The following is a 12,443-nucleotide window of genomic DNA, read 5'->3' on the forward strand; positions in this document are numbered from 1 at the left end:
AAGAAGGGGGGCGGTACTTGGGACACTGATAAAAGTCCAAACCTTCAGTTTCCTCTCTCTCTTCTCTCTTCGATCGCTCTGACCTCCTCCTCTTCTCCCCGGCTTCAAGAAACATCTGAAAGGCTCAGGCCTTCTCCTCGGACCAACACATGTTCGAGTCGTAGCTGCCGTTCTTTGCAACTAAGTTCCTATCACCTTTCCCCTCGACAAGGGAAACGACTGAACTTTCTCGGTAACGTTAAATTCAAGTGAGCCTTTCAAGCTTCCCGCGACACCAGAAGACGCAACAGAAACCGGACACTGTCCGTGTTTCCTTCCTGTCTCAGCCTCACCCGAACAGAGAACAGACTTGCAAGTATCTTTTGATCTCTCTCTAACAGCTGATTCCTGGTGTCTAGCTCGTAGGTCTGTGAATTAAGTTACCGTCTATCTTTTATCTCTTTATTTCTTCCTTGCTTTCTTTCTTTCATTTTCATTTTATTCTGATCACATATTTTTCTTGTTTGTTTAAATGTTTGTGTGTTTATTGTTTGCATTTTACGCACGTTTATATTTGTGTGTGCCATTTTGTTAATAAACCCATTTATACTTTTAACTGTCCCTGTGTTTGAAAAACCACTTTTTATGAAGTCAATGAAATCAAAGATCTTATTTAAGCTACAAGCTCGATATTAGACTACATTCAGTAGTTTTAATTTATAAACTCAGAAAGTTGGGTGTCCGTGGCCAGGACATGAAACTCTCTTGAAGTTTGTGAATACCTCTTCTTGACTGTAATGATTTTACATTTGTTTCGCTGGACGAATTAAATGTTGGTCAGATAGTTATAGAACAAGGTAATCTCGATAATTGATAAAATAAATGTACATGCGACTTATGAATTATGACCATGAGTCATAAATATTAATATTCCCAAGATTCCCCATATTCTTGAGCTAATTCATATTTACCCAGAGTCGTATACGCTACAGAGTCCTACCCTTCGAGTGCTCCATAGCCAGTTGGATCTTCAGGTCAACTGGGAGAGAGTATTCTCGCCCAGGGGCTGAGGATCTCTTTTCTGGTACGGAGGTGGATTTGGTCCAACACGCCTCTTCAAGAAGAGAGTGTGTCCGGTCGGTGCAATACAGAAGTGAGAAAGGGTCCCACTGAATGAACTTTCAGAGGCTCCTGGGGCATATGGCAGACGCATCCGTATGGCTTCCTCCATTTGAAGACCGCTTCATGGTCGAGTCCCGAGGTGACCGTGGCAGAGCGGCACACCCTGTGTGACAACAGATCACCCCGGCCTGCCGCCAAACTCTCAGCCCGTAATCAGACCTTTCGTTTCTCCGGGCCAACCACTCCTAGATCGAGGTCCACTAACACCAACTGAGGGACCATGTACACAGGGCATGCTTTAACGGAGGCCTGGGCGACCTCCGACTGCATTTGGCATTCATTGCCTCGAGTTGTTGCAGTTCACCTCGTTTTGAGCCACCGCTGCTCAGCGAGCTGGTACTGGTCTGAAAAGACAGTATCGCAACCGTTGCGCTAAGCTTCCCTCGCATGTCACAACTTGCCCGTCACCTCCTTCTTGGTGTCAGAAACTTCTGAGGTCACTTCATTCCTCTATTTTTTCCGGCCTGCTCAATCGTGCCGCCAACAAGCCTCACGACAGCCTATGGCCAGGGAGAGTAGACACTCCATCCCCAGGCGGTCCAGCTGGGAAGGGACCACTTCGGGCCCGCACAGTTACATCTGTTTGCCTCTCCGGATTCGTTCCTCTGCCAGTTGTGTCCGAGTGGACAACCCTTGGACAGACACTAGCTCTCAGTTGGCCCTGGAGAAATGTGTTCCCCAGTGAGACTTCTAAAAAAGCAGCTATGCAATTCATTGTCACTTGGCGCCCGCTCAAGTTCAGTGATTTTCATCACACTCAGGTGTTGAGCAGAGATGCTCCTGAAGCTCAGTGATTTTCTTCACACCTAGAGTTGAGCAGTGCTCCTGTCTTGTGTGCGCATGTCGCTTGGACGTAATGTGCTAAGTCAGGAGTGGAGCAGGTCTTAGATCCTGAAGGCGTTTGGTCATTTCAGTGCTCTCTTTCCTGCAAGATGGGTTGGAGTGAGGGCTGTGTCCTCACACCCTCAAAATGACGTTGCCTCTATTTTTTGACGCACATCATGATGCAGTAGCATGGGAAGCATGTCCTGATCGTCAGGTTCCTGAGGGAGCAAGGAAAATTAATCTGCCTTGAGACCCTCTTTATCCTCTTGGGCTTTATCTCTGGTGCTACTACACTGCAGAGACCGCCCCTGAGCCACTGCAGGCAGTGAGTTAAAAAATCTGTTTTTAAAGAAACAGTTCTCCTGCTCGCGTGATCTCTACTAGAGGGTAGGGACCTGCTCGCTTACGGTCAACGAGTTGTGCCTGGAATTCGGGCCGGCTAGCTCTCACGAGCTGAGACCCCGGCCTGGAGATGTGCCCAAGGTTCCTACCTCTCCCTAAAGGTGGAACCAGGTGGTGAGCCTGCAAGCGCTGCCCTAGAGGAGGCAGACCCAGGCCTGATTTACTCTGTTCATCCGCTTCATTGTGGTTGTAAGTGCACAGAATGCGAGCCTTAGGACCTCAGACCAGCTCTTGTCTGTTAAGGAAATCAGCAGAAAGGGAAGGCTGTTTCCAAACGAGGTTGGCCCACTGAAATGGTGGCTGCCTTCATCTTGGTGAAAATCCCAAGATGTCCACCTAGGTGGTGAGCTCCTCTGAAGTGAGTGTGTGCTCCCGCCTAGTCGTTGACACAGCGTGCTTTGCTGACAGATATTCTAGAGTTGGGGGCTGGGCGACACCTAAAGTCGAACCGCTGCTTCCCGTGGGCTCCCTTTCGGGCTCAGGTTCAGTGTTTCTGAGCACTTACCGGACATCTTCAAAAATGGTTACACTGACCTAATAGCTGTATTAGCTATATCAAAAGCAAAGTGTTGGTGGAAAAAAAAATGCCTATTAGCATTTTTAGTACGTGTTCAAATGAAATATGGGGCTTGAGTGTTCATAAAAATAACAACAAAATCTGAAATGATAAAAGTGCCACAATTGTCCCACTATCACGTGGTAATTTGCACCTATGAATGGGTCCTAGAACATCAAAATGAGTTTTAAATTCATGATTTAATAATGAGATTTTTAATCAAGTTAGGTTCTAATTTTAGAAGTTCATGTTTGTAAATGCTGTGTGACTTTGACGCTTGAACATTGGAGTCACCTTCAAACGCTGGAGCGTAGATGAGTTGCCATGGAAACGGCGCTACACCACTGCAACTGACGAACAGCAAAACTCCCTCTCTCGCTGTTGTTTTCACTGCTTTCAGGTGAGTTTAGTCTCTAAAATCACACAAATAATACACACAACTGTTCTTGACACTTCTCTTACTTGTAATTGACACGTTTCTGTTGAATATTTACTTTATAGAAATGGTTTAGTGTCAGAGCTGATCCTGACCTCCCTCGGGCCCTAAGCAAAATTCTGTTAAGGGGTTCTCCTACCTGACCCATGAGCCATGTAAACCATTTGCCATTGCCACACAGTCACACCTGACACTCCAGTGCTCCCACTACAATCTTACCTCCTTAAATTAGTACTTATGAAAATGTAATTCCTGATATCAGAAATAGACATTGTTAATAGAAAAAGTACATTCTTAATATCAAGAATTCACATTTTAAATAGTACAAATTTAATTATTGATATCAAAAATGTATCCTGTGAATGAATAAAAGATAAAATGGCTTGCCATAGCATGTCACTGTGTTTTAAATGATAAAAGCAATAATTGATACTTTATGGTTATTTACTGAGGGATGTGCATCCATATTGACCAGTATGTCCAGCCAATCAACATTTTAAATGCAATAGCCTATAAATCAATAGTCAGTGTCAATACAATACACTTTCCATCTTGCTTTATTGCAGAGTTCTAACTAAACTGACTTGGAGACTAGATAATCATTGTCTTGTTTTAAAAGTATGTGCGCCTATAATGAGGAGTGCCATCACGCCCATATATTGTACTAGTCCACACAGATGTTTCGCTGGAAAGTGCACGTTTCATTTCGTGCACGCGCATATGAACGCATGTTAACGCGCGGCGCGGTTATCTTTTCCGAGCTGCAGTTTATAACAGTTTGTTTATAAACTGTACCGTTTGATAAATGTAATTTAAACATTTATCAAACGTAATAAATAGTTTTTAGTTATAAATAGTATTTCACTTTTTTTGTCAGGCACAAAGTCACAGAACACAGCCCTGGAAGCAGAGGTGTCAAGTAACAAAGTACAAATACTTCGTTACCTTACTTAAGTAGAAATTTGGGGTATCTATACTTTACTGGAGTAATTATTTTTCAGACGACTTTTTACTTCTACTCCTTACATTTTCACGCAATTATCTGTACTTTCTACTCCTTACATTTTAAAAATAGCCTCGTTACTCCTATTTAATTTCGGCTTGTTTTCATTCCGGCTTGTCGTCGTAAAAAAAAAAAAAATTGGCCAATTACACAAACGGTTTAGATCTGAGTCCCGCCTCCTGAATACACATCGCTAAACTGATTGGCGTTGTGGTGTCTTTCTAACTTGTGAGAGGCTGTAGTCACATTTGGTTGTGCGAAGCGCCAAAACTCATCCGAAGGAAACCTAGATGCGGTAAGCGAGGGAGAAATCGGGGCAAATCGCATCAAATATTGATTCAGAGAGAGAGAGAGAGAGAGAGAGAGAGAGAGAGAGAGAGAGAGAGAGAGAGAGAGAGAGAGAGAGCGCATTAATTGCATTTTTTTTCTTACATTACTTTTACTTTTATACTTTAAATAGTTTTGAAACAAGTACTTTTATACTTTTACTTGAGTAAAAAGCTTGAGTTGATACTTCAACTTCTACAGAAGTCTTTTTAAACCCTAGTATCTATACTTCTACCTGAGTAATGAATGTGAATACTTTTGACACCTCTGCCTGGAAGTGGCCGGCATTAGCAAGCAAGACATAGGCAGACTGGGTTAGACAGACAGACTAGAGAGAGATGCACATCAACTTAACTTTACTGTTCTTTGCTGACATCGAACTTGGAGAGGAGAGAACACGAGTCTACCTGATCGCTGTTCCTGCAATTCACTCTCATGGTGTTTTTTCCCCTCTTTTCGTGACCAGAAGGATAGTTTCGCTTAATTTTCTCATCTATGTTGTTTGGCGCGCTTTGACACGAGGGGGAGGCGGAGCCTTGAGTGATTTTGCGGGGCCCTACGCAACTTGCGTAGTGTGCGTATAGGGCTGGTCGGCTCTGCTTAGTGTCTTCAAAAAAGTCCGGTAGCATCTCAACCGTTTTCAGAAGAGGTAGGTTAACTTTATAGCTTGAGCTTTTGTTTATGAAAGTTTGGGGTTTTAATCACATCTTATGTATAAATGAGAGGTTTTGATAGTTTTGCAGAGATTTTGCTTGGAAGTAAACAAATGTATTTAACATAAACGTATGAATTTAACATTAACGTACTGTTAATCGGTGACGTCACTTACATGGAGCAGGGACGTCGTTAGCCCTATACATAAGGCAAAAAAACTAATTAACAATTACCTATTTCGGCCATAGACGGTCAAATTGACCGCAATGAATTTCGCGGTATTATTATACATATACCAATGTACACAACAATAAAATGTGGTAAACATATTCCACAACAAATCATTTAAATGTAATGATATTCAGAACAGAACAAGAATGAAAAAAAACAACTATAAACAAGCCAAAATGAAATAGGCTACTTTCAAGCGAAAGTGAAAGTAAGCGGCGTTGGGCTCACGTAACTCTCTAATTAGAATCAAAATGTTTCAACATTTGCGATGTATTTGGATGGTAAACTATTCTTTATTATAGGCTTTGTACGTTCCAATATCGACGGAAAAAATCATCCTCTTCACATGCGCAAAATGGTACGAATTGTACTACCGACTAGGCTATATAAACAGAGCAGTGGAATTTTTATATGTTAGGTTGAGTATTTTATTATTATATTTTATTATGGCTATATAATGAACAGGCTGCGATGTCAAGATTGCAATGCTGGAATATGGGGTGTGTGTATGTGTGTGTGTGTGTGTGTGTGTGTGTGTGTGTGTGTGTAAGGCGCGGGCGCGATCAAACAGTGTAAACATGAAAACATAGGCTACTCCGTCATTTTGTTCAGCACATCTACGGATATTATTATTTATAGATGTATAATTAATCTTGTTTAAATGTACAGTTTTTTGTTGTTTTGTTTTTAAAAGATATCCTAATATAATAAATGCATTAATCTCTCAATTGGGTATTTATCATTAAAGATATAGAGTTTGGAATCTAGCGGTCAAAATGACCGCTTGCGGCAGTTCTAGTAGTTATGGAATTCTGGCACTTAGTGTTAAGAACCATATTCTACACTTTTAGAACAAATTTTATCTTTATGTGCCCATATTTAAAAGCATATGTGACCCGTCACGGAAACCAGTGACACAAGTCGGCAGCACAACTTTCGAGCAAAATGAGAAAGAAGTGGTTTTTTTTCAAAATTGGTGATTTTCGTTTTTTTGCAGAATCTGTTAGTTGAGATCACGAAGAAGCCTCTCCATGTTTGAGATAGCAGTATTGGTATATTTAAAAGCGTACATTTTGAGGTTGAAATCGGCTTGTTTTTTGGAGATTCTAGCACGCAGTAGGGGCGTGTCATTGTCGGTGCGTATTTCCATACTGAATAAGCCGGCTTTTGTTTCTTTTGTTATTGCCCTCCAAGGGAACAGCGTGGCTACTTAGGCTATTATGCAGCGCTCTGGCCGGCTCTATCTGATTTCAAAATTCAATGAAGATGGACGCCAATAACATTACGATGTCCAGCAATCGATTTAAATAGTAGGTTACATAGGGTTTAATTTGTCGTTTAATGAGATGTAACCTAATACATGTTGTCAGTGCCAATACATAGATCCGCTTATTTAACCAATGTGTATCTTAATGGTCCAGTGGTAGAGCTGTCGCCAGCCGTGTCAGAGGGTCTGAGTTCGAACCCGCCCTCGCATAAGGTTTTTTTTTCTCGTAGAGTTTTTTTCTCTCATCAAAACGATTATGTTCATCAGTGGTTGTATATCAAGCAGGGACACGCAAACGTTTGCATTATGTTTTGTGGTTTCACCAGAACGAATAGAGAGTATCCGCAACGGATTGAAGCGCGCGTCCGAGTGAAGACAGTGCGGTGTGTGCGCGAGCCACACGAGAAAACACTGTATCCGCGCCACTGATCGCAGCGGCAACAAGCACTTTGATCACTTGATTTTAAAAAACACATTTCAGCGCTAGTCTCTTATTTAAAAAACGAACGAAATGAATGCTCTGCCAGTTAACTGGAGATGTTTTATTTATTTGTAGAATTGCATGAGTACACCGAAGAAAATTCCTAGTCTGTGAAACCTTTCATTGACAATGGCAATAAAATCTATTCTGATTCTGATTCATACTTGGATTCATACTCATACTGTGTATATATATAACCCAGCATTTTTTTGAGTGTACAATAATCTATTGCAAATTTCAAACACACACATTATACCTCATTAAGACAGGTTCATATATTAATGATTCTTCATGATTTTCATCTTAAATCATACGCTGAAGGTTCAGAATTATTGGAATCACATTCTGCAAAGCTCCTGTTCTCTTAAGAGAAACAGTAGGAAACCACTGAAAGTGTTGTTGTTATTCTGGTCATCATATATCCTCGCGTTAGGCCAAAGTTTCACATAGACAACATCTCCAACCTCCAGGATCAACACAACTCCATTCGAGGAGTTTAACTCATTCTGAGGCTGACCAGCATATGCCAAAACCATGCGCTCTCCATTCTTATAAATGGATGCAGCTGCTGAAGTTGGTCCATGACCTGCTACAGAGACTCTGAACATGTACGCTCCTTTCAGTGGGGCTGTGAAAACACCTAAATCAAATAACAAGAGATACAGAATCAGATGTTTCCTGTATTGTTTAATTATCAAGCACACTATGTAATATTTTCAAAAGATGTCAGATGATTTCAGGCTGTTTACATGACAACAATGTACTAAATATGGACAAGTTTTTTCTTTGCATTTTTCGTGGACAGATGTTGTCAAAACAATCCCCATTAACACGGATTCGTGGAAACTACTTTAAACGCTGTATTCTGCTGCCTGGCCAGTAGGTGGCAACATCACTTTGTAAAGAAACACCACACACCTTTAGACTGATCACGTATTACGCATGACATCACTGTTTACACAAATTCACGTTTTTGTTGTTTACACGGAGACGATAATGGTTTTGTTTCCAAAAACTTGCAAATTCAAACGTTTGCATTTTCAGTCCCCCAATGAATGAACATGTGAATGAACAGCCAAAGCGCATAAACCTGAATCACATACAAATTTTTACGTGTTTAATTGAAACTGGTGTCGTGTAAACAGCCCTTAATTCTCTAATACACATTACACAACTGCAGAGAGGTCTGAATGAAGCAGAAGGGTTTTCATTACTATAAACTACTCGGTTACTAGCGTAATCTCAGTTCCCTGAGATAGGGAACGAGTATTGCGTAGCTATACGCAGTGGGGAAACTCCTTTTCCTCGATTTACTGAAGCTTTTATGTAAAACGCATTTGCAGCTGCACAGCTAGCACAGCTGGCTGTGCTGCAGCAACTACACATCCAATGGCGCGGGCGCCTCTGACTTGTAACCAATGAGCATCATCACACGTCAGAGCTCCCCAAGGGGGCGTGGCCTTAGCCTATAATAGCCCCCCGAATTCGCCATTATAGCAGGTTTCACGACTGAAGCGATAACTCACCAGGCTATAGTGCGGCCGGCTACGCAATACTCGTTCCCTATCTCAGGGAACTGAGGTTACGCTAGTAACCGAGTAGTTCCCTTTCGAACGGTCCCTTTTTATTGCGTAGCTATACGCAGTGGGGACGCCATGCAAAACGCCGCACCAGAAGTAACTGGTTGCCACTGAACTCAGGACCCCTGAGCCAATAGACAAGCCCGAAACAATTATATATATATATCAGACCGGACACTGTCGGTCTTATAAATATATGTGTGTCAGTAATAATACCAACATAATATACTAATGAACCCAGACACCGTCGGGGCCATCAGCATAATACAATATAACCAGCAGGCAGGTTTTATATATGTGTATGAATGGTTATGCACAGTAACAATGTAGACAAGACCAGACACCGTCGGGCCTTTATCATACCGAAAATACCTTTGCTTGTAGAGAAGGCACTTCCATGTTATAAAATTTCATAAATGTGGAAGGCGAGGACCAGCTGGCCGCATCACAAATATCTTGAATGGGAAAGCCAGATGACCAAGCCCACAACGAAGCCATGCCTCTAGTCGAATGGGCCTTAACCCTCTGAGGTCGGCAAATGGATTTTGCTGGATTTTCTTCACATTGTAGAACTATAAACTTAAATTACTCCGTCATTTATGGTCATACAGAAAAAAGAAATATAAAAAAAGAATCTGTGATATTTATACTTTTGTATGTGTCCACTTACAATCAAATCAAAACATTGTGCTTTTGTAAAATAAAGAAAATAAACAGGGTGTGCGTTCTGCCTCTCCGTCGCGGTAAACTTTTTTTTCTTGAGCACGTCTATAAACTGAAACAAAACTCAGCGAATACTTGTCACACATTTATGAGCTATATACCTTTATAAACATTTAAGTGTGTACTTTTAAATGATCGGATTCAAACTGAAAACAAATATTCTCTGTTTAAGTAATTTGTATAAAACCAACAAGATGTCCAGCTTCTCAAACGCTTCCTAATTATTTTTAATTTGAACACGCCCACTCGCGCAAAAGATATACACATGCAAATCGTCCACATGGAACGCAAACGCGCTCATTACCTCAAAAACAAAACACCAAAACACTTCACAAATCTCTGCTTTTCGTCGAGTTTGAAAGGCGCACCGTGAGCTTACATTGTATTTACCTCAGAAGAAGAACGCGATTTGAAGACAAGAAAGATGTAAGGTAAGAAATTCTTACATATTAGTTTGTTATTGTTGCATAAATTTCACATTGCAGTTGAACTGTTGCTAGATATATGGTGAATATTATAATATTTAGACCCGTGTTTACTGTTACTGTGTTTGTGGATATCTGCTCAAACGTAGATATGTATATGGTAACCATAATGTTTTATATTTGAGCGCGATCGCGTTTGAATGTATCGTATTTGATACATTCGAAAAGCAAAACGCACCAAACGGCTTCATGTTTTTACTATTATCTCATTTCATATCATCATAACGAATGGAAACATTTGAAGTAACATGATAATCAATATATTTTTCTGTAGCTTAGTTGTTACTGAAATATTTTGGAAGATTTATAGGCTGCTATGGTTATTGTTATTATTTTACTGTTATTATTTTGTTATTATTAGGTTACTGCACGTTTATTATTTTACTGGCGTCCACAATCCATCTAGACAGTCTTTGCTTAGTGACTGGATCACCCTTGGATCGGCCACCAAAGCAGACAAAAAGCTGTTCTGACTGTCTAAAAGACGCAGAACGCTCCAGATAGATTCTCAGCGCTCTGACAGGGCAGAGAAAATGAACCTCCTCATCCTCAGCAGAAGGGGGAAGAGCTAATAATGTAATGACCTGTGCTCTGAACGGCGTTGAGAGCACTTTGGGTACATAACCATGCCTAGGTTTGAGGATGACCTTAGTGTCACCTGGACCAAACTCCAAACATGAAGGGCTCACTGAGAGAGCCTGCAGATCTCCTACTCGCTTGATAGATGCCAGTGCCAACAGGAGAGCAGTCTTTAGCGAGAGAGGTTTAAGATCAACCGACTGGAGCGGTTCAAACGGAGGGCCCTTGATTCTCCTAGCACCCTTCAAAAACCGCACCACCAAATCATTTCTTCCTATTGATTGGCCAGCCACCAGAGCATGATGCGCTGCAATAGCTGCCACATATACTTTGAGCGTGGACGGGGAGCGGCCCGCGTCCAACAGCTCCTGCATCAAGGAGAGTACCACAGATACCTCACATGACTCTGAAATGGTCAGGTTTTTCCAGCTGGTGCTCGAAAAACTGTGTGAACCCAAAGCATATAGGTGCCGAGTACACAGGGCCCTGGCTTCAGAGATAGTATTTAGGACCTTCCCAGGAAGGTCCCTGGGTACCCGTTTAGGGGCCATACATGGAGGGCCCATAAGTCGGGTCGAGTTGAGGGTGCCATATCGTCTCTCTGGCCTGAGAGAGGAGGTCTTTCCTCATCGGAACAGGCCAAGGGACTGTGTCTGATAGCTGAAACAGCTCCGGAAACCACGGCCTGGATCTCCAGAGAGGGGCCACCAGCAGGACTGGGCACCCGCTTTCCCTGATCCGTTTGATGACTTGTGGAATCATCGAGACAGGGGGGAAAACGTAAAGGGGACGGTTGGGCCAGTGATGGGTCAACACATCCCTGCTTTTCGAGAAGAACATTTTGCAATGGGTGTTGGTTCTCGAGGCAAAAAGGTCTATTTCGGCCTCTCCGAACACACTCCATATCAGACGGACCGTCTGTGAGTTCAAGGACCACTCGCCTAGGGGAGTGTTGCCCCTTGAAAGCATATCCGCGCCCAGATTCTGAACACCCGCGATATGCATTGCCCTCAGAGAGCTCAGATTGGTCTGTGCCCATATGAGGAGGTCTCTCGCCATGGCATACAGGTTGCCTGACCTGATGCCGCCTTGGCGATTTATATAAGCCACCACTGACACGCTGTCCGTGCTGACCAGGACATGGTGACTTTTTAAGTTTGACAGGAATGCTTTCAGGGCCAAACCAACTGCTTTCATTTCCAGACAGTTGATGTGTAAGCTCTGCTCCGTGCTCGACCAGAGGCCAGAGACAGGCTTGCCCTCGTGCAGCGCACCCCAACCCAGGTTGGATGCGTCTGTAAACACCACTTTCCTTCTGGAAACTACCCCCCTGGTCACACCCTTGAGGTACCAGTCCTGAGCCCGCCAGGGAACCCGGGCTCTTAAACAACCGTGATTCACCATGATGCGCAGGCTGCCTGACTGCCATGCATGGGTTAGCACCCGGCGTTTCAGCCAATGCTGCAGCGGGCGCATGCGCAGTAGTCCCATACAGAGTACTGACAATGCCGCTGCCATGAGACCGAGAAGTTTCTGAAACTTTCTCAGGGACGTGCGCTCTGAACGAGGCTGCTAGCGTCTGTGAGCCACTCTCATGTAAGCCGCGCTGTCATCGCCACAGAGTCTAGAACTGTGCCCAAAAAGACTACGCTCTGGCTGGGGGTCAGTTTGCTCTTGGTAACCTTGATTGTGAGACCCAGGCATTTCAAATGGCCGAGAATCAAATCTCTGTG

At 42.8% G+C, this 12,443-nt stretch overlaps 2 protein-coding genes across 3 annotated transcripts in view; one reads left to right on the forward strand and one right to left on the reverse strand.

Annotated features, from left to right (window-relative positions):
• The window catches only part of LOC309497266 (uncharacterized protein), a gene marked incomplete at its 3' end in the record, with an annotated part of 158,398 nt that overhangs the window by 113,362 nt on the left and 32,593 nt on the right, over nucleotides 1-12,443 (forward strand). The gene's annotated exons all lie outside the window — the stretch shown is intronic.
• Nucleotides 1-12,443, reverse strand: part of LOC309496092 (uncharacterized protein) — a 112,607-nt gene that overhangs the window by 96,630 nt on the left and 3,534 nt on the right. Inside the window, exon 4 of one of the 2 annotated variants that reach the window (XM_082166062.1) lies at nucleotides 7,544-7,983. The exons of the other annotated variant lie outside the window; for it this stretch is intronic. Within the exon in view, the coding sequence (XP_082022188.1) occupies nucleotides 7,682-7,983 (302 nt within the window). The 3' untranslated portion in view covers nucleotides 7,544-7,681. Of the gene's footprint in view, nucleotides 1-7,543; nucleotides 7,984-12,443 lie in introns of those variants that run through there. 2 annotated transcript variants of the gene reach the window in all.

The sequence above is a fragment of the Leuciscus leuciscus genome (assembly GCF_965113295.1).
Source record: "Leuciscus leuciscus genome assembly, chromosome: 4".
NCBI classification, from domain to species: domain Eukaryota; kingdom Metazoa; phylum Chordata; class Actinopteri; order Cypriniformes; family Leuciscidae; genus Leuciscus; species Leuciscus leuciscus.